The 20571-nt window shown below is 39.0% G+C and overlaps 2 protein-coding genes across 6 annotated transcripts in view; one reads left to right on the forward strand and one right to left on the reverse strand.

The window, feature by feature from the left end:
• Positions 1 to 4561: 4561 nt before the first annotated feature.
• Positions 4562 to 20251, reverse strand: LOC144075388 (LHFPL tetraspan subfamily member 4 protein-like). 3 transcript variants are annotated; one of them, XM_077602369.1, is made up of 5 exons: positions 19877 to 20251; positions 18985 to 19411; positions 8578 to 8814; positions 7606 to 7622; positions 4562 to 5656 (listed from the first exon to the last, which is right to left on the reverse strand). In XM_077602369.1, exons 1-5 carry the CDS (start codon positions 19886 to 19888, stop codon positions 5603 to 5605), a joined length of 747 nt encoding a protein of 248 aa, XP_077458495.1. In that variant the 5' UTR covers positions 19889 to 20251; the 3' UTR covers positions 4562 to 5602. The 3 variants fall into 3 exon arrangements, with proteins under 3 accessions (XP_077458495.1, XP_077458488.1, XP_077458478.1); XM_077602362.1 differs by having other exon boundaries at positions 18985 to 19466; XM_077602352.1 differs by having other exon boundaries at positions 18985 to 20250.
• LOC144075355 (copine-9-like) overlaps positions 6196 to 20571 on the forward strand; it is a 65765-nt gene continuing 51389 nt past the window's right edge. For all 3 annotated transcript variants that reach the window (XM_077602295.1, XM_077602318.1, XM_077602327.1), the window contains exons 1-2: positions 6196 to 6442; positions 8597 to 8828. The gene's annotated coding sequence lies outside the window, so the exon portion shown is untranslated. The remainder of the gene's footprint in view (positions 6443 to 8596; positions 8829 to 20571) is intronic.

The raw sequence follows: 20571 nt of genomic DNA on the forward strand, positions 1-20571 counted from the left end.
CATGTCACATGCGTGGTCGTCCGATTTCTTGATTGATGTGAGTGTGAAAGATTGACTGTTTTTAACCATGCATTTCTCTTCTGTGGTTGATCTAAATAGGGCAACAATGTACCATCACACAAAGCAAGCTGTTGGTTTGAATGTAAAATATTTTTATTTGACCTTCTCAAACATCTTTGAGTAACAGAAATTGTCATAGTGAGTGAGTAACACTTCATATAAAGGTATTAATTAGACAATATGACTTCAAATTCAAACTAAGCATCATGTCAGCATAAACAATGAAAAGCAACAAACTCATTTCAGATTTTTGTCCACTACAATGCAAATTTAAATTGTTCGTTTCCTCTTTTTAAAATCTATTTCTTAAATAAAAAATAGATCTCTTCAGATTCCAACAATCAATCATACATTAGTGAGTTGAAATTAATCGAGGAAGTGAACTCATGACAAAACAATAACCATCTATAAGAAAATATACTAAAAGTAAACCTTAACATTAAGTTAAGATAGAGAACATTAATAATAATTTAAAAAAAATTCTGACAAATAGCCGCAGAATTATTTTGTGACATACACCCACACAAAAAAACGGATAAAATATTTCTTATTTTCTTCATGTAGCACATGATATTTTGGCAACATTTCTAGATATAACAGAAAGATCAACAAGAATCAGAACGTAATTCACCAGACTCTAGTCATCATTGCCCCAATCCCTTAACCCAACATGATGTCTTTATACATGGTATTGAATGACAAAGAAAATTTGATGGCATTTACATGGTCCACAAACAGTATTGGGATATTACAAAATAACCTACCCATCCCACCCAAATCTTCTTTGCGTCTTTGAATTAACCTCCTATGACCCAAACTCTTGCAAGGCATGCATTTTTATTTTCTCTTTTATATTTAGGCTAATTGGGACCTGTTGAGTGTAAAAACTAAAAAATATCTTTTGACATGATGTAGTTTCTGAGAAAAATGATGTCCACATCATAAGTGGATGCCAGGCCCTTGTAGTCCAAAATGTAACATTCTAGTCTTGTGACAACCAAATATTTGATGTCCACACGTGGACGCCAGGTCCTAGGAGGTTAACTATGATGACGTTGTTGAATTCAAACTAGTGAAAATTTTTCACCATTCAAAATGAATAACTAAGTTGGAAATTCAGTTCTATTGCTCGAATTGAAACTCATTCGCAATCAGACCCATTTCGCATCGCTTAAGCGCTCAGTCGGAGTGTTGTAGTCTTTTAGTAAAATGAAAACCTACAATGTCTCTACTTGTTTTGCTGGTTCCCCACCACATCTGGATCAAAAGTTCTTAGAGGCACCTGGAGTAGTAGAAATATGTGCTCATCAAGGTTAAGATAGCGTCAATTCCATGTTAAGGTTTGTTTCAGTTCAGCGTAGACTCCTCAGAGTAAAGGAAAAAATGGAGCCTGGATGGGCCAAAGTACGGCCAATGGCGTTTGGGTGTCCAAATAGGACTATGTGAGCCTCTTTCATGTTTTCTTTCATTTGCTTCAAGGATCTTTTGTTTATTTGTTTGTTTGTTTTCTTGATTTCTTCTTCTTTTTTTGTTTTAAAGGCATTCTGGACGCTTGAAAGAATTGCGAAATGAGAAGGGAGTAAGCAGATCCTGATATTTTCCCTATCAAGACACAGCTTTGTGCATTGTGTGGAGATGTCAAAAGGCCATGCTTTAGGTGTCAGCAAGTGGACTAATTTGCTGAAAATGGAGAGAAAAAGGTAACCCCACAATTTCTACAATTTCGGCCGTTACACAATTATCACACAGTTCATTGGTGGTTTCAAATCAAGGCTTGACACTGCGAGTGGTGGTTAGGTGGCATTAGGTTCAGCACGGAGGCCATTTTCATATAGCCTGGCTGACCCATCTTGAAAAACGAGAATACTCAATCCCAATTTATCAAAAGGAACGAACAAGAGATGCAGTCATATTCAAAGCATCTGCAAGACACGCTTATTCCCATTACAAGCTATTAATATAGTGCTGTGTGTACAGCTTCCTGAGAGTTAGCTAGCATCCAAAAAAAAAACCTACATCTAGGAGTAAATCTAGCTATCTGCTCATGACTGTACCCGGACTGTTGAAAGTAAGGTCAAAAGGTACACACAGTATTTTCCTGCGGAGTAGGCTTGGGTGAGACTATTCATATTTAAAATTGCTGTCTTGGTTCATTTACAGTAAACATGTAGTGCTGGTACAGACTAAACATGCTTTGTTGAACAAACCAGCAGGTGTCAGAACCTAGAAAATTCTTACTATAAAGTTCTTTACTTGTGAATTTTGCTGTATGCTATGCATTTTGCATCAAGTTCAAAGAGCAAACGCTGGCCCTTTTAAATCTTAGTGGACATTCAGAACTCGAAAACAATCACTTTCTGTAGGCAGGTACACCTTTAAATGAATTCATTTCCAAATCGTTTTCAGTAGTGGGAAATTAATGAAAACGTCAGTTATTGCCGTTCTGCTTTTCTATTCATTGTTACCAAAACAGATGACGATATTTTTAGCATTCCGCATCATCATACTTTAGTTTTTGCCCCTCCCCATCCATGACACATCTATGTAATGTGTATATAAATATATATTTATATACACCGAGTGCATCTGAATGGTATTTATTTTGTTCACGTTATACTATCGTTTTCTTTAATGAGACGGTGTATGCATTTTATTTGATTGATTCATTAATATTGTTTTTTTTTTTCCAGATTATTTTGCCTTGGAAATGATATCCAGAATGGCTATTTAGAAGTAACATGGGGGTCTTGGGAAGTGTTACATGCATTATCTCAAAATCTGTTATATTTTATGGAGAAAATACGTTTATGATATGAACATGTGAACATATGAAAATATGTTTTCATCATAGGCGCCGTTCAAAGCGGCTGCTAGTTGCAGTGGCTCCAATCCAACACATTTATGTTAGGAGCTTGGTCATGGAACAGAATGTGCTTGTATCAAGAGGGTCCACTGTTCTATAATGTTTTATTTTTTTTTTTTAACTTTAGATTCCAGCTAAACTACTGTGTTTGATCATTAGTTCTGATGGTCCACTGTGTTTAACATGGGCCTATGGTCAACTTAGTTGTTGTAACCAAGTCAGCCAAACTGTTTTTGAAACGTGCTATGGTTCGGCAAAAACAAGAGCTACAAGTTTTTTGGTGCTATAATAATATTTGATGAGAATTTTATGGAATGCCTTGTAAAATGAAGTCAATGGAATTGCTAATTGCATTTTGTTTGTTTGAATTAATTTCTACTTTAGATCTTGATAAAAGTACAAATCCAGGATTTCCCCCATGCATAATGTATGACATACTACAACAACATTTAAAAAAAACAAATAAACAAAAAAAAACATGATCAGATGTTATGACTGTCATGGTGTTCTGTGACAAAACATTTGTTCATGTCTCTCTCAAATTTTAACATTATAAATAAGCAAAACAACAGAATAGTTAAACACAACCCAGCTTTCTTGGGAAAAAGTACAATATTTGTTTAAAATGAATGTGTGTGGGGGGGCAACAACTAATTTTATATAATGGTTAAAGGACTGCTCATGTAGCATGCACAAATCCCAACAGTGACAACATAACACAAAATAGAATATTATAAACTAATCATGATTGAATTGATGTATTTTGCTACATAGTTAGCAAAATATTGCCCAAATATTATTCAGAAATCTTACGCAGGAAGCTGTAGCTTTCCAATTTAAAAAAAATGCATTGTAAACATCTAATTCTCACGGCGTATCACTTTGATACAAAATCCTATTATTAGACAACTGGCTCTCTGATCCATAACCGTATATACAGTGATCTGATATAGGGAAAACAATGATCACAGAATTTGTACAAATTTCCGTTTGTAAAACACAACAAAAATTTAAAAGTGGGTAAACCAAAAATATAAAATAAGGGCTTTTTAAATAGCGAATGAATTAGTTATCGCTTTCTACATTACCATCATTGTTTCTAAATGTTGCTAGAGTAAACTTTTACAAAATATGAATGAATTTGCTATTTAGAACTCACTTTCTGTCAATCACAAGTCAACTGCTATTGTTTATTCCCAGGAATATTATTAATAACTAGCAAAGAAGAAAAGTACAATATGAAGGTTTCAATTAGTTAATGGTTATCACAATCACCAACCATTTCACAAATCATTTGATTATATGATTTTGACTTTATTAAAACTATGGATTACATTTATTTTGTGTGAGTTTTGCCGCTTTTGATCATAATCAGCGATGAGATTGCTATAACTACACAGTTGTGGTTGTGTTTATTGAGCACGTTTGGCTTCTGCTAACTTGCAAACTAGAGTAAACGTATTCTTGTATTTTGTAATAATAAACCTCTATCATTTTCTGGCAATGTCTGGCTTAAGAATTAAAGAAAAAAAATAAAAATAAAAAGTTTTAAAATATTGGCACAAAACACAGCAAAACTGGATGATTTATGTCCGTGTGAAACTCTCCACACTTATTTTGGAATTTGGAAAACTCTGGGAAATGCAGGTAAAACGGTGTGGTATGGGTGTTCCATGACGCAGCGTGTAAATAAAAATTCGATGGGTGAGAGTCATTCCTCCTATTCGCTGCTGGAGATAGGGTTTAAATGCGGCTGCTGAAGAGGGGGTCTAAACTTGAGCGCAAGGTTGACCGCTGGTCTAAGGCGATTTTGGTGTACCTGCAATCAGGACACAGGCAGAGAGATTTGCAAGATCTATGGACATGACTGATGTGATGTGATCTACCCAAGCCAATTAGACACCTTTGAAGTCTGATTACACTTTCTTGTACCAAATGTTCATCGACTGTAACAAAGCAGCAAACGAAAGCCGTGATAACGACTGGCAGTTTACAAAAGTAGACTAATCATTTCTTCCACTGAAGGCATTGTCAGTGTTAACTTTGGCAGCACAAGGTGCAAATCTAGACAGGTGCTGAAAACAAAAATAGATCTCATAATTTCCCCTTTTCCTCTTTACGTAGTTCTTAACATTATGTCAAGCACAGAATCTCCCAGCGGTTTTTGTAAAGCTGTCATGGGGTAATCCTGGAAATGTCGTCAAGGAGCCACCTGCTATTGATGTTTGTTCATCTCCAGGACTATTGATATTTTGAATGAACTGTTGTACTGGATAAGGACTCTCATTTGTGACTTGCGTATATGAAAATACAAAAACACCCAGTGATGAAGTTGCAAAACTAAGGTCCAAACAAATTATTGACAGACAAGATTTTTTTTTATCCTGTTTCTCACATAAATTAAGATAAATAAACTTTCCCCACACCATAGATGTATTTTTTTCTGAAAGTCAAGTGTTCACTCCACTGTAAAGATGTTTTTTTTTCTCCAAAATATAGTTTTTCCCAATTATTGTTATTTTTGCTTTATTTTACATAATCCTGTACACTTTGTGTCCGTATTGACATTGGGTGAAATCCTGATCATTGCAAAGAAGAGAAACAGAGAAGAGGAGGAAGAAGAAGAGAAATAGAGAGGAATAATAGAAGAAGAGTAGATGTCCAGTGCTATCGTCGTCCTCAGTGGAGACGTTGTACTCCATACCTTGGCTCTCTTCTATCCCGAACCTCAATCTGAAGAAAGAAAAAAGTTTCATCATACAGTTCTGTAATTCAATTTCGAATGTCAAATAAATTGCATCTAATGAAAATCTGTTTTGTTTTAGTTTTCATAAATTAAACTGTAAATCATATACATTTGTAAATTTCATATCATTCCAGGCACAACCCACCACAGAGAACATTTATACAACGAACACGTACATGCATGGGTAGACAGAATGGGCGCTTGCCAGCTATTTACCTGGTTCAATAAATAAACAAGGAGAGTAAAGGGGGGGACAAGTAAGCAAAGTTTTCAACTCTTCCCTTAAGGAAGAAAATTGACAAAATCTTTTAAAACACTCGTATGCATACACACTCATTCAGAATAGAGTTTGAAGGTGAGCAATAACACACTTTTCTCCAACTATCAACAAGGTCACTGATCTAATTTGAATGAGTTTTCAGCAGGCTGGGAATTTCAATCTGTCCGAGTCTGACTAGTCCCAGATGTTCCAATTAAGTCTAAATTCATGTGCCTCTTTGACTGGCCAATCCCATGCCAGTTTTTTGCCCCATTCATTTGTTGCAGCTGAGCTCCACAGCAGGAGCGTTAACAGCCCAACACAGGCTCACCACCATGACAGGCAGCTTACCTAAATCTGAGTGTGCCACTGATGGCCCCAAAGATCATATCCCTCTGAGTTGTCTCCCAGTCACTCCATTTTGTCCACAGTTGCCTTTCATTGACTGCCAGGAGTACAAATCTAACTTGCACTTGTTTGTGCATCGGCTTGTTTGAAAAAGCTGCAGCAGACGGTGAGTTTGGCAACATTTTTATTTCCCCTATCCCAGCATTGGCTCCTCTTGGGACCACCTACTGAGCTTTCCTGTGACTAGCTACCAAAGACAAATTTACACCTTGCTGCAGTCCTTTTATCTGCTTAATTTTCCATGAAATGAAACTCTTTGGCACTCTGACGACTCATTATTTTGGAGCCAGGGAAACACCTGAATTAAACCTCTTTTCTATAAATCTGCCCCGCACCCACACACTCTCTTTGGTGTTATATGCAGAGAGAAATGACAAATGGCAATATCACAGAAACACCTGTTCTCACAGGAATACACTCTAATTAACATGAAAATGAGAATAGTCTGAATAAACTTTGTTATACATTGCATAAATGAATGCATTTTACCAACCAGGTAGTCAAATATATGTTTGTGTTGACGCACAGTATTTGGTCGACATGGTGAACGAGTGGTTGGTTAGTCCATTTGCTTCACAGTTCTGAGATAAAGGGTTCAAGCCTGGGCTCCGGCTTTCCTTTTTGGACTCTGGCTTTCCTTTTTAGACTCTGCATGTTCTCCCGCTGCCTGTGTGGGTTTTCTCAGAGATTGCCTATTTTCTCCTACTTACCAAAAACATGCCTAATAGCCTGATTCAATTCTTTAAATTATTAGGAGTGTGGGGCTTAATGGTTGTTTGTCTTATTGCTACCGCCATTAGCTGGCCACCAATTCAGGATTTCCCCCTGGCTACTTCCTATAATTGGCTGGGATAGGCTCCAGCACCCCTACAAAGATAAGCAGCGTGGAAAAACAATTGAAAAAGTGAATATTCTATTTTGTTTGCATCTTCACCTACATGTCTGCATTTTCGGGTGACAAGCAAGAGATTGAATTTGCCCAGTAGGAATACAGCATGAAATAAAATCATTTCATACAAGTCGTATCACTGAGTAAAGTAAATAATTCCCTTGTAAACAACTAATTTATTTCATCAAACAAAAAATAAATTTGTGATTTTCATAATTTAAATAATGTAATGTTGCTGTAATGCTTGTTTATCATGCGCGCGCACACACACACACGCACACGCACACGCACGCACACACACACACGCACATACACACAGTGTTATTGTCGTGTCTGTTTGTAATGCACATGCAACTTACTAAGCAAAATTCCTTACTTACCCTGGACACTGCAAAATCTGAAAAGACACAAATGGGACAACAGTGTTGGCAGTTTTTAAAAGGGGAAAGAAAATCCATGTGTGTGCAAGACATTATTATGCTTATGTAAGTCTGCGTTAAGCATATGCATCATTGTTTATGGCCAGATGAAGACATTTGATGGCTGCCAGTGGGGTTAATCAGATAAAATCAGGAAGCCACGCCCACACACTGGAATATCTCTTGTTACCATGGCAACCATCAGAGGTCCATTGGAGAAGTGAGACCCCTATCTATTGCTATATCTTACTATCTTACACTGTTACTGAAATATTGTCACTGTCATTGTGTCATCCTGTTTATTTTATTTTTTTAATACAGATGAATGACTTCTTTCATTCCTTTCCTCCAATTGTCTGCTTTCACATAGCTTAACGAGAAGGTTTTAAGCATTCTGATGCAACTTTGTGCAAGCTATTTTACCAAGGGAGCTTCTCTAGCTTTTGAATGCAACACTGAAACTAAAATGGAAAAATGAGTGAAGTTGGATCGTATTTTTTTTGGAGTGTAATTTTTTCAAATATTAGAACCTGTACCAAATTATATTTCTTTCATCTGTATCCGATGTATTATAAGATTTTAGGGTAAAGGCTTTTCCATGCTAATTCTAAACAATAATAGTTTAACCTCTTTAAGACCCAAACTCTTGCAAGGCATGCATTTTTATTTTCTCTTTGATATTTAGGCTAATTGGGAGTATAAAAAAACAAGAATTATCTTTTTACATGATGTAGTTTCTGAGAACAGGCACTTGTAGTCCAAAATTTGACATTGTAGTCTTTGACAACCAAAATTGTGATGTCCACACACGTGGACGCCGGGTCATAGGAGGTTAATGCACCTCCTGAGTGGACCTCCCATAAAATGAACAATTTTATGACTTTGTGACAAAGCAGGATGTCTGTCAAGGCATAAAAACAAGTTTGTCTTAACCTTTGTTGTCGGTCTGCAGGTCATCCAGGTAGAAATCATTCTGCCGGTTGCCCAGGACGAAGGCAATTAAAGACAGAATCAGGGCGTTAAGGATGCCCATGATGGCCAACATATAGGTCCAGCGTACAGAGCAGTCGCCAAGGGAGTACTTTCCTGTATGCTCCCCGCACATGTCCCGGATGACCTCAGCATCCCATCCATCAGGAAAGATCACGCAGCCCAGCACCAAGCACACTCCTGCATGAGAACAAGTAAGAAAAGAAAATGGTGATATATATATATATATATAGACCTAGTATTCTTATACACAATTGAGTGGACGTGAACGGATATTTCAGAGAAGCTTTGTTTATCTTTCAGAGACAAGCTTTTATTATTGTTATATATGTTATAAAATTTGGTACACCCAGAACCGGGTCAGTGGCATTGTAATGGTTACTATGACTGATCTTTGTTCAGCTACTGTGATTTTGAGCAAGATAAACTGAATAGAATATGGATGAGTCGATGTAAGCACAGACATAAACTGGAAAACACATCTGACTTATTCAGGTTAACTTGGCCTTGATACCCTTTTACGTCTTAGCTGTAGTGCTTTAGAGTGATACCTCACCCACTATCGCTCATTCTGCTGCTAGAACACTGCCTCTAATGTCTACAGGATTTCAGTGTTAGTGATCGTAAATGCTGTTGAGGTGCAGTATTCGTGCATTAGATTGTGATATTGGAGGACAGACAAATACGACAATCAGCTAACAGCTATCTTCTGAGTGCTTGCTGTTCGTTGTTGACCCCTTATTACAGGGGTCTCCAAACTGTTCCACAATCTTGTGTCTTATTAATATAATCAGTTGATTGCAGTAGGGCCACGCACCTAGTCAGTGGCCACATATTGTATAAACCACCGTTCAAATTCATATTAATTCTATCAACAATTTGGAGTCAAAAAAAATAGCCTCAAGTTGTTTTCACTGATACCCACAAACACAAACAAGGGTGTGTGGACAGATTGAGAATAGAACAGAGCAACAATATAGATTCAAAGACTGGAAGAGATATGGGAATCCGAACCTTGTGCCAATGCGCATTCATGAAAGTTAACATTACTATGTGAACTGATTGGACCATGTCCCACGTTTACCAGCTCTATCTAAATAGTGTTCAGCCTGAGGCTTTTCAAGGAAAGCAGGGGGCTATAGCGGGAGATGGTGACCATACATGGCAGCCGTCACACCAAATCCTCATTCAGGCCAGGCTGTGTCTTTTTAAAGCCAACATCACCAAGCACCATTTATAAAAGAGTCAGATTCAACTCAACGTTACAAAGTGCCACATCCAGCCAAAAAACTGAAACAAGACAGACTGTTTTTAAAACTGAATGGCGCCAGCAGCAACCACTGCAGACAAAACCAGTCATTATAAAATACCACCTAAACCTATGGCTAAAAAGGGTGAATTTCATAGTTCCTCATACTTAATGCGCAGTGACCACCTACTGAAACCAGTTTCTCCTTCTGTCAGGCTGAGCATGAGGGGTGTAATAAACACTCAAATGTGTTTTCAAGGAAAAGGTAAAATAGTCTGCTTACTTGTGTGAAGGTTTTGGTGGTGTTCACGCCTATAACCAACACATCCCACTCTCTTTCCAAAGCGCATTCTTGTACCTCGCCAAAGAATTCCCAAAACTTGTTGTATTCAAAGACCGTTCATTTGGCTAGATTTAGACAGTGTATGAATATAGAGCCCTAAAGTCAAGCAGAGTAGGGAATTAGAAATTAGTTATACCTGGAGCTGCCGGTTGAAGTGTATTTGGGAGTATTTGGAGTTATGCACATACATATTTTACAATCTTTGTATGCGTGTTTTGTAACTTTGTGTCTAGGTGCTGGACATTATTTTGATGTACGGAAAGTTGATTCTTCAGCAGTCCATGCAATGCGTTCACAAGAGATTCCATTTGTTGGATTCTTTGCCTACTAATGTATTCAGCCATCCTACATACATTTGTGTTCACCTGCATTGTTAATAAAATGCCATGTACAGCCTTAATAGGAGTTCTGTATGTCGCAAAACAATAACAAGTTACACAACTTTTTTTTTCCTTCCATTTTCAACAATGTTTATCCTAGTCTGAATCCCAGGGTGCTCCAGCCCATGGACCACACGTTTAAACAAGTCAACATTCAGTCACTGGGAAAATACAAAGACAGACAAATATTCACATACTCGCTAAGTAGGAAATAGATCTCACACTACTTATATACACCAAGTTAGGTCAATGTACCACTACAGCATCAGTAACTCATTACAGCTTTTGCCCTTCATATAATTGAAACATTTGAAAGGTATAGTATCTAATATTAAGGTCCATGAGGTATGTTGTAGGTTCTTGAAACATTAGCCATTCCCTGTGAAGACCCCTTGCTTTACCTTCTCATCCATCACAAGTCAATGGTGGGCGGTGAACTCTTGGCAACAGATGAGGGAGAATACAAGATTAGTCAGCGCACATCTTGAGCGAGGATACACTCAGAGTGGTTCTGCTCCCCAGAATCATTGCATGCATAATGAGGGAATGTAATGAGAAGGGATATAATGACAGTATTACAGTAAGTAATGAGAGAATAGAGGACCAATATGAGCCATCATCCTGGGAAATCAGCACATTATTAGCTTCTCTTTATGACCTCCATGCAAGATAGAAACATAGACGGTCGAAGAGGGGGAAGAATCATTTACAGAGTAGTGAGCATCAGTTAACATGTTTTAGAGGTTTTTGATGAACATGTGAGATATGACAATTCTCCACAGTCGCATGGAGTTTCTTTGAGAGTGAAAAGATTTCGTTGAAAACTCCAGAGGGGACGATACGTATCTGCTAGAGGGAAGCCCGTTTAATAAGTATACTCCTCTTTGTATACCTCCAATCATTCATTCATCTTCTGTACCGCTCATTCTCGTAAGGTATTGTGGAGTAGCTGGAGCCTATCCCAGCTGACTTTTGGCGAAAGGCAGACTACACCCTAGACAGGTTGCCAGTCAGGCGTTTGCCATACCTCCACTCAATGTTCCAAAATTAATCAGGTTTGTGCATCTGCTGGTAAATACGCAAAAAATGCTCACTAGTGTGTCTATCCCCTTCAAAGTTCTTCACAGCCAAAACAATCTTTATTGCCAAGTTAAAAACAAACATGGAATTTGATTTCACCAAGTACCACTATAGATAGTCTCGTCTCACAGTTGTAATATCAGGGATTTAACCCGCGCTCCGGCCTTCCTCTGTGGAATTTGCATGTTCTCCCTGTGTCAGCGTGGGTTTTCACCAGGTAGTCCAGTTTCTTCGCACATCCCAAATACATCCATAATAGGCCCGTTTGAATGTGCGTGTGTGTGAATGGTTTGTCTCCTTGTGCCGTGTGATTGGCTGGAAACTAATTCATGGTGACCCCAACTTGCTGACCATAATTTACTGGGATAGACTCCAGCACCCCAAGTGACCCATGTGATGATAATGAATGAAAAAAAAAATGTAGGACATCTTACACACAACCATTTAGCTACCTCACAAACAAGTAGCTTTATTAGATGTCAAATGGATTGGATGTTTTTTGCTGTCAGTGGCAGTCAAAGAGTTGATTTACAGTAACATTAATTCAATTCTATCATTGCAAAAGTACACCACTTGTTGATAACTAAATTTGAACAGATACATTTCCAATTGTATTGCTAGTTCCCTTCGTAAAGCCTGCGAGTACCAGTGAGCAAGGCACCAATCCCTACCATCTTAGTATGGTTGGTCGAATGTCGTCCAAGTACACTGCCAAGCTAGAAATAAGAGACATTGTTGGACTTGCCTCCATCTTTCCTTTACTCCTTACTCTAGTGTTTAAAAGTGGCCACCATCAAGCTAAAAATAAAACTCGAGAAAAGCCCTTTGAAGCTGTTGGGGTTTTCCTCCGCTTCTTCTCTTTCCAATTTCTCAAGGCGCTTCTTTCTGAACTCAGAGCCCAGGGACATCAAAGTTGTCAAGTAGGGGGATCGAACAGCGAGTGTAAGAAAGAAAAAAAAAAAGCTGGACGCTCTCTGCTACAATACACCATTGTCTTTTTTCCATCTTTCTTCATCGCCTACAATCTTCACGAGCTGTCAGCTGTTTGGAGCATAGCTTCAAAGACAAACCCCCTAATGAGAGCATTTGAGATTTGAAAGAAGAAAAAAACACTAGGGCACAATTGTGATCGAACTGGTTAAATATTCTGCACAACCAGCTAGCTATATATAGCACATCAAAGATATTTCTAGACCTCTTATATAACAATTTTGACAGACTTTCAGATCCACATGGCATTCTAATTCTGGTTAACCAGCCCAATGTGATTATATAAGGGCCCTAAAAATACATCCAGTGATCTAAATTTAAGTGTGTGGGCACATTTTTTTATTTTTTATTTTGAGGGAGCAGCTCTGCTCTACGTTTCTCCTGAGCATTCTGATTTTATCCTATATAGTTATTTTCTATTTTACCAAAATTCAAAGAAAAGTCATGTTAAAAAATGGGTTCTTTTGTATATTTTTTTATGTATCTTGTGTATATTTATTGAGAAAAGTGAACTCTCAGTAAGAGAAATGTCAAAAATTGGGGAAAAATATTAAAAACATGTCATTTCTACCTAAGGGTGAAGGCAATAGTTCTTTTAATAGTCCGACCACCATTATTACTTCTGTGTAAACTAACATGAATCAAACAAAAACACACACACACACACACACACACACACAATGCTGGGTGACCTATTGTTTTCCGTGGCTTCCTGAGCCATTGTACTCCTTTGTTGGAATCATTTGTGATTTTCATCTCATCTGGGAATATGTTGTGGAAATATTTTACTTGCAGTATTGGAGCCAGCCATCTGCTCTGGCAAATGGTCCAAACTGTACTCCGTTCAGCTCAAGTAAGCCTGATCACTTGTTGAAAATTTGGCTTAAAGAAGAGGCTCCTAAAATAGTCAGTGAACACTGGTGGCAGCAAGATTGTGTAAAGTGCCACAATCAGCACGGCACACCTACACACGCCGAAACAGACTTGCTCACGCAGGCGCACGCACCCCAACATGCATACACTGACAAGCGAGACAGCCAAGGAGGGTCAAAGGAATCCATTATTCATATGTCGGTCTATTTTTAGAACCACCCCAGTGTCTTTAGAATTATTTATTAAGTGCCTGATAATTAAAACATGTACATTTGTTTGGGAAAAGCCATCCAGAAATCTCAGAAATAGAGCGAAAGGGAGGGGATAGGAGGGGGGGTTAGTTAGGGTATTCCCCTCGGAATCTCTCTCTTTCTCTTGTTCTATATTTAACTCAACCACTGCAGAATGTATTAAATTATGGGCACATTTGTCTGTATACATGCACCGAGACTCTCAATAACACACAGTAAAGCGGAAATACTTTAGGTGAGCAAACGTGTTTTTGAAGACATTGAACTAACATTTGGCACCCACAAAATACTGTTGACATAGTGTCCTTCTTCACCAACACGATTTTGTTGAATTTGGTGTCATAAAACCATAATATTTGAAGTCTTTCAGATTCTAAAGTTGAACCAAACTTGAGAATAATGTCGTGACCAGATGTCAATATAACTAGCAACAAAAGGTTAGAATGTAACTTTTTAGCCTTTTTTGCAACACTTCCAAATATCCCAAAGAGAACCATATTGAACACAAGGGATGTTGAAAGATTGAGAAGAAACAGAATAGATTATTACTATACTATAAATATACTATTACTACCTACACATAGCTTAATGTATTGTCATATTTATAGTCTTGCCTATTATGCCTTGAGGCTATATTTTCTGGCTATTGTGTGTCACATAAATCCTTTAATGAATAAAGTCTTGCCTTGAAGAATTGTACAGCATTTCATTCTAATTTGGTTTGCAATTGGCATAACTTGTCATGTTGCTGGAGGAAATTGACAGTGAAATCCTCAAAGGAAAATTAACAAATAAGGATTAGGCAGAATGTAATATTTCTGTCTTGGGATCAAACACAAAATGACTGCCATTGCTAATAAACAGTACAATTCTAATAATCTAAATGTAATATAATTGCAGATTCCATTCGGTTAACCTCTAATTAAAATGCCGACCATGTACATGTAATTCCATAGTAAGAAATTGGAGCCGGAAAGTCTTGGGCACAGAGTTACTCCTAAGTGTGGCTGTGTTAGCTAATAATAGCGCATATGGATATGAATATTAATGTAGACATGCTCTGAATTAAAAAAAAAGTCCATGTATCCACACAAGGGTCGCAGAGGGTGCTGGCAGGCAAGGGGACACCCTGAATTGGGAACAGGGAGATTGACATCCAGTCATGATCACACTCATACCTAGGGCAATTTAAACCCCCCAGTCTACCTTGTATGTTTTTGGGATGTGGGAGGAAGCCGGAGTACCCGGGAAAAACCCACGCAGGCATGGGGAGAACATGCAAACTCCTCACAGGAACTTTGAGGCTGACACGCTAACCACTCGCCCTTTATTATCTTACAGCAGTTAAAAGCACACCATTTCGTTGCACAGACTTATTTATTTGGACTACACTTTCCAACACATCTAACATCAATTACACAGACACATGTGCACTCACTCAAAACACGTTGACCGAGCAGGAACTGACAGTTCATTTGTACCAGGACAGCTCCTCCCCTGAGCCACGGCCCATGTCCTGCTTAGTTCTGTTTAATATTGCAACAGATGAGGTCAGATGTAAAGAGGGGATGGATGGATGGATGAATAGATGGATGGATGAGTTGATAGTCGAGAGAAGAGTGACTAATGGGCCACAGGCCTTCCTATAGTAACTCATTTCTTCTGGAAGGCTGAAGAAAGACAACATAAGTGATAAAGTGGAAAGGGGAATAGAAGGGGAAATAAATTGTGTGTGCCATATAAACATGAAAATAAAATCAAAACCGGTCAATCTCAGAGATTATGCTTTTTGCACACAAATAAATGTTTGGTAAGGCCTAAAAACATGAACACAAACTAATTTCATCTGGGAGAATGTTACCCGAATGAATCAAAATGTATGTCAAAGCACAGGCAGCAAAGATCCTCCTAGACCACAAATTCTTTGGGGACATCTTGTCCTGCACTTGTTCTTTTCGTTTGAGGAAGCATGCATCTTCGTCTAGACTTTTAAAGTTATGTGTCTATTATTCATGTTTCTGTGAAGGTACATCATAAGAGGGAGGAGATGCAATGTCACGACTTAAACTCGGCACTGGGGTAGTAACCCATCCCACATTCATTTATTTATTTTTATTAACCATTGTAATTAGGATGGAAATTAAATAAATGGTTCCTTTTAAGAGCTAGTTCTCAGTCATTTTATCACTAGTTATCTTGCCTGATGATAATGTTTATTGATTTTTCTTGTATCGTGAATGAAAGATAACAATTTTTGCATTTTAAAATGTTGCTTTCTTTCCCTTAAAAATCTAGAGCTATTTGCAACACTTATAAAAGATTTTGTCAAACTGAGAAAATGTGATTCGGGCAACCTGAAGACTTATATTAATGTAAATTGTAGTGCAATATCCAGTGTAAAAAGTGTCAAAATAAATAAATTAATTGATTAATTCATAAAATAAATAAAGATTTACCATGCAATATAGTACCGTAATATGCTATGCTTGTATTGTTGTCCTGATGCTTTGGGCTGGCTATGTTGCTATGCTAATGTAATGCCTGGTCTAATGTCACAATAAAACAGCAGTTGTCTAGCTAAGTCATGCATGTGCCTCACTCTTCACGTATGACAGACACGTCAACTCACGTATGACAGTTGGGTTAAGCATAAATGGATTAACCATGCATGCAGAGTGAGTGGGGTGCAGGGATGATGTTAGAGAGGCGACTTTTACTATTACACTAGTCATTTTTGAGCTGTGTAAATTACTTGGTCAAAACGCAGTATGTCAGTCAAACCTTACTCATGGAGAGCCTTATTAACAGTGGCAACAGGTGGTTTTTAACTTTACTCTTTACACATGCCATACTGAAGTAAAAAAAAAAAGCAGTCTTTTTGTCCCAGTATAAAAAGAAATGTATTATAGTGATGGAAATTTGCTCAATATCACGTTGTGGTATATCAAATAATCGATTACTGTAGTCTGTGGCCCCCCTATTGGCTGGCCACCCATTCAGGGTGTCCTCCGTCTGGTGCCTGTAGTAAGTTGAGATGGGCTCCAGCACCCCGTGAAACTCTTGTGAGGATAAGCAGTTCGGAAAATGAATGGAAGTAATTATCATTTCTGTTATTTCATTTCTACAGTAAGAATCAGAAAAAAATAACGTTGACAATGCAGAAACAGGCTATAATCTAATTTGGCTGTACTGATGGAGAGTATTCCCGGTGGACGAGTGGTTAGTACGTTGGCTTTACAGTTCTATGTTCAAGAGTTTGAGCCCAGGTCGGTCATCACTATGTGGAGTTTGCATGTTCTCCCCAGGCTTTTGTGGGTTTTCTCCTGGTACTCCTGTTTCCTTCTACATGCCAAAAATATGCAAGGTAGACTGGTTGACACTCTAAATTGCCACCAGGTATGAGTTTTAGCATTAATTTTTGTCCGTCTCCTTGTGCTCTACGATTGGCTTGCCACCGAATGGGGGTGTCCTGCAGTCTCTACTTTTTCCTAATCAAACTATTTATTTAGTCTGACTGGACAGTCCCTTTAAAGAAGCGTACATTCACAAATTGGATTTGACGGTACTTCAGCACCGTGTGGGCGGTCAGAGATTTACAGTGGTTTGATCTGCTATAAACCTAAACTGATAATGGCATACTTCCCTTTCACCCTCCGAGGTGGATTTGAAAGCACAACGACCTCATGATCCTCACCCTAACTGCTCTGGAATTGACACGTTTGGTCTATTTGGCCTGAATTGAGGCCACCGTCAGTTCAAATTGGCCATCAGTGCATTTGCAGTGGCATAGCTGGCCAATAGGCTGTGCCAGGGGACGTGCTGCTACCTCCATCAAGTCAGAGTGGAGGATTAAATGTTGATGTTCAAGGTTGTGAACAACATTTGGGCATTGGCCAAGCCTTTTTGACAACTTACCTCTGTCCCATTATACGGTTTAGATCCACAGAGAGAAGGTTTGGTACTTGAAACAACATTGTAATACACAGCACATTGTTTCATGAATACTTGAAATTCATTTATTCATTCATCATCTGTACCGCATATCCTTGTAAGGTTTGGTGGAGTCTATCCCCACCTAACTTCAGGCGAAAGGTAGACTACACCCTAGACTGGTCGCCAGTCAGCCGTTGGACACACAAAGAGACAGACCATTGTTTGTGGACACGATAAACCAAAATCTCTATCAGATCGTACAGGGTTGACAATAAAAAATGAAGTTTGGCTATAAGAAATTGTGTATAAGGGTAAATGGCTGTTTGTCTCCTTGTTCCCTCTGATTGGCTGGCGACCATTTTAGGGTGTACCCTGCTCACTGCAAATAGTTACCGTGGATAGACTAGCAATGAACCCCGTGACGATAATCAGCACATTTAATGCGTAAATGTCTTTTACTGTAATTGCCATATAACCAGTTTCAATGGTGCTTTTTTGTCCCCTTGCTCCAGTTGGGATTCAAAAATGTGCTAATTACTGAGCTACTGCAGAGTTGGTTCGAAATGCTACACGTGTAGAAAATTATGATATGACTTTCTGAGAACTTAAGTGTGCTGCCAGGTGAAGATAGACTCTGCTGTTAGCTCAGTAGTTAGCACATCTGACTACCACAGTGACTATTTGAGTTCAAACTCCAGCTCGAACAGGGGGAGAGAAAGAAGGGGAGCACGGTAGTGACACTACCATCCAAGATTCGATATGTACTTTTTGCTGTATTTTGAAGTTAAGCAACATTGTATATTTTACAAATATTCATTCATTCATTTCCCATGTCATAACATACGAAATATACCTCTCAAAATTATTCTTTTTTTCGGGAGTTTGTTATTAATTTGACAGTTAACCTTTTACGGTTGCCCTGCAACGGTATAATTTTGCCAGTATTTTACAGTAAATTTGAGTTTATTTTATAAATAGTGGATTGATAGCTTTGGAATTCCCCTTTCCCCTCCAACCATACTGGGTTAGAATGAGGATATGGAGACGTGGACACTGCAAGGCAGGCCTGAAACCACAACAGTTGGATTCTATATTTACCAACAGAGCCTTATTTTAAGATTAAATCAAAACAGGATCAAGCCAGACACACGGCTACACCGATGCCACGTGCATCTCAGGACCTCCTGCCCCCATGAAACAAACAAAAGATGCGGGTCTTCCCTGCTTGTTTGCCTACATGCACGTGCTTACCGCACAGCAGCTGCATCCAGGCGCAGGTCTTGTAGACGGTGGAGGTGTTGCAGAAGAAGAAGAGCGCCATGCACGCGATGCAGCCAATGATGAGCACCATGGAGAGCAGCACGAACACCGATGCTACCTTGAAGGCTCCGGATGGGATGGAGCTGAAGTCGGAGAAGCTGCCCACGCAGGTGAACTCCCGGCTGGGCGACGGCCCGGTGCCCACGCAGTAGTGAAAGAGGCCGAAATAGCCGGCCTGCTGCGTGTTCACGCTGTCGCCGATCCAGTAGGGCTGGATGAAGACCACCACGTTGACGATGGCGAAGCAAATGGTGAAAATGGCCCACAGCACTCCGACTGCCCGTGGGTTGTAGTTGTAGTTATAATTGCCGTGGTAGATCTTGGAGGCTTCTTGAGAAGGCAGCATGTTTTTTGCTTTCTTTAAAAAAAAATGGAAAAAAGCTTTTCTTTCTGCCCACCTGCCTCCGTGCACCCTTCCAAAAAGCAAATAAAATCCACACAAAAAGACACTCTTCAGCATCCACTTGATAGTAAGCCTGGGTGTATTTGGACTATATTTCTAACAAGCCATGAGAGAAAAATCATATGTGGGAAAGAATACAAAAATCATATAGTACCAATGAATAATTCACCAGGACAAGTGATTCAACATTGCTCGTTTTCCTCGGGGCTACACTATGAATGATTAAAAAGAAAATCAATAAAAAAAGAGGGAATTTCTCAGTCTCCAGCTCTGGGTTTTAATTTAAAGCTAATGTTCTTTCTTTATCAACAAATGCTGCTTTCATGATGTCCATTACGAGCATCCTAAGGGGGAATGATGGATGGATGTATGGATGGATGGATGGCAAGCCTTGTTGCGTCCTGTTTTTTTTTTTTTTACCTTCCCATGCATCCGTGAGGTACTCCCCCTCTCTGTCTCGGTTAGATGGCCACGTAGGATGTGCAAATGAAGAACAAAATAAAAAGAAGAGAAGGAGAAAGGATGCAGGAGACTGAGAAGAGGCGTATAGAAAAAAAGGAGCCTCCTCTGTCAAATTTGAGCAGTCCTTTCTTGCAAATCCACGATTCTCCACCGCCTCGACTCCATCATCATCATGCTCCTCGTCGCACAGCCTTTTCCCCCCCACAACGTCCTGCAGCGGTGGCAGCACCAGCAGCCCCTCTCTCTTTTTCTCTCTATTTCCCTCTCTCACCTCCGTCTCCCTCCTCGGGCTTCTCGCGCGCACACGGCAAGACGCTGATGTTTGTACTGATGACAGCGAGGGGCGCGTTCACGTGCGCGTCCACGATGGATGGAGGGGGGGCTTTTTGCGTCAAAGCGCGCCACCGCTGGTTTCATTTTGAATTCAGATTGGAGGTTTGTCACCCCCCATAACCTGATCCGGAGAAAACGGCTTGGTTGATTAGATTTTTTACATTTATTTGTTTATTTTTTTGCTGATAGTGTGGCGCAGTCGATGAAAAAGTGGGACTAACCTTAGTCAACATTTTCTTTTTCCAATTGAAACATAACGGAAAAACATTGCTTGAGATTTTAATGATTTAATGACCACCCATTTTCTATATACAGTAATA

Source organism: Stigmatopora argus, chromosome 1 (assembly GCF_051989625.1).
Source record: "Stigmatopora argus isolate UIUO_Sarg chromosome 1, RoL_Sarg_1.0, whole genome shotgun sequence".
NCBI classification, from domain to species: Eukaryota; Metazoa; Chordata; class Actinopteri; order Syngnathiformes; family Syngnathidae; genus Stigmatopora; species Stigmatopora argus.

Bases quoted from the DNA above. Each gene is read 5' to 3' on its own strand.
- LOC144075388 (XM_077602352.1), bottom strand. From the start codon at position 19,513: ATGCTGAAGAGTGTCTTTTTGTGTGGATTTTATTTGCTTTTTGGAAGG. The intron at 8,815-18,984 runs GTAAGCACGTGC...GTTCTCATGCAG, and splicing joins CTGGATGCAGCTGCTGTGCG to GAGTGTGCTTGGTGCTGGGC.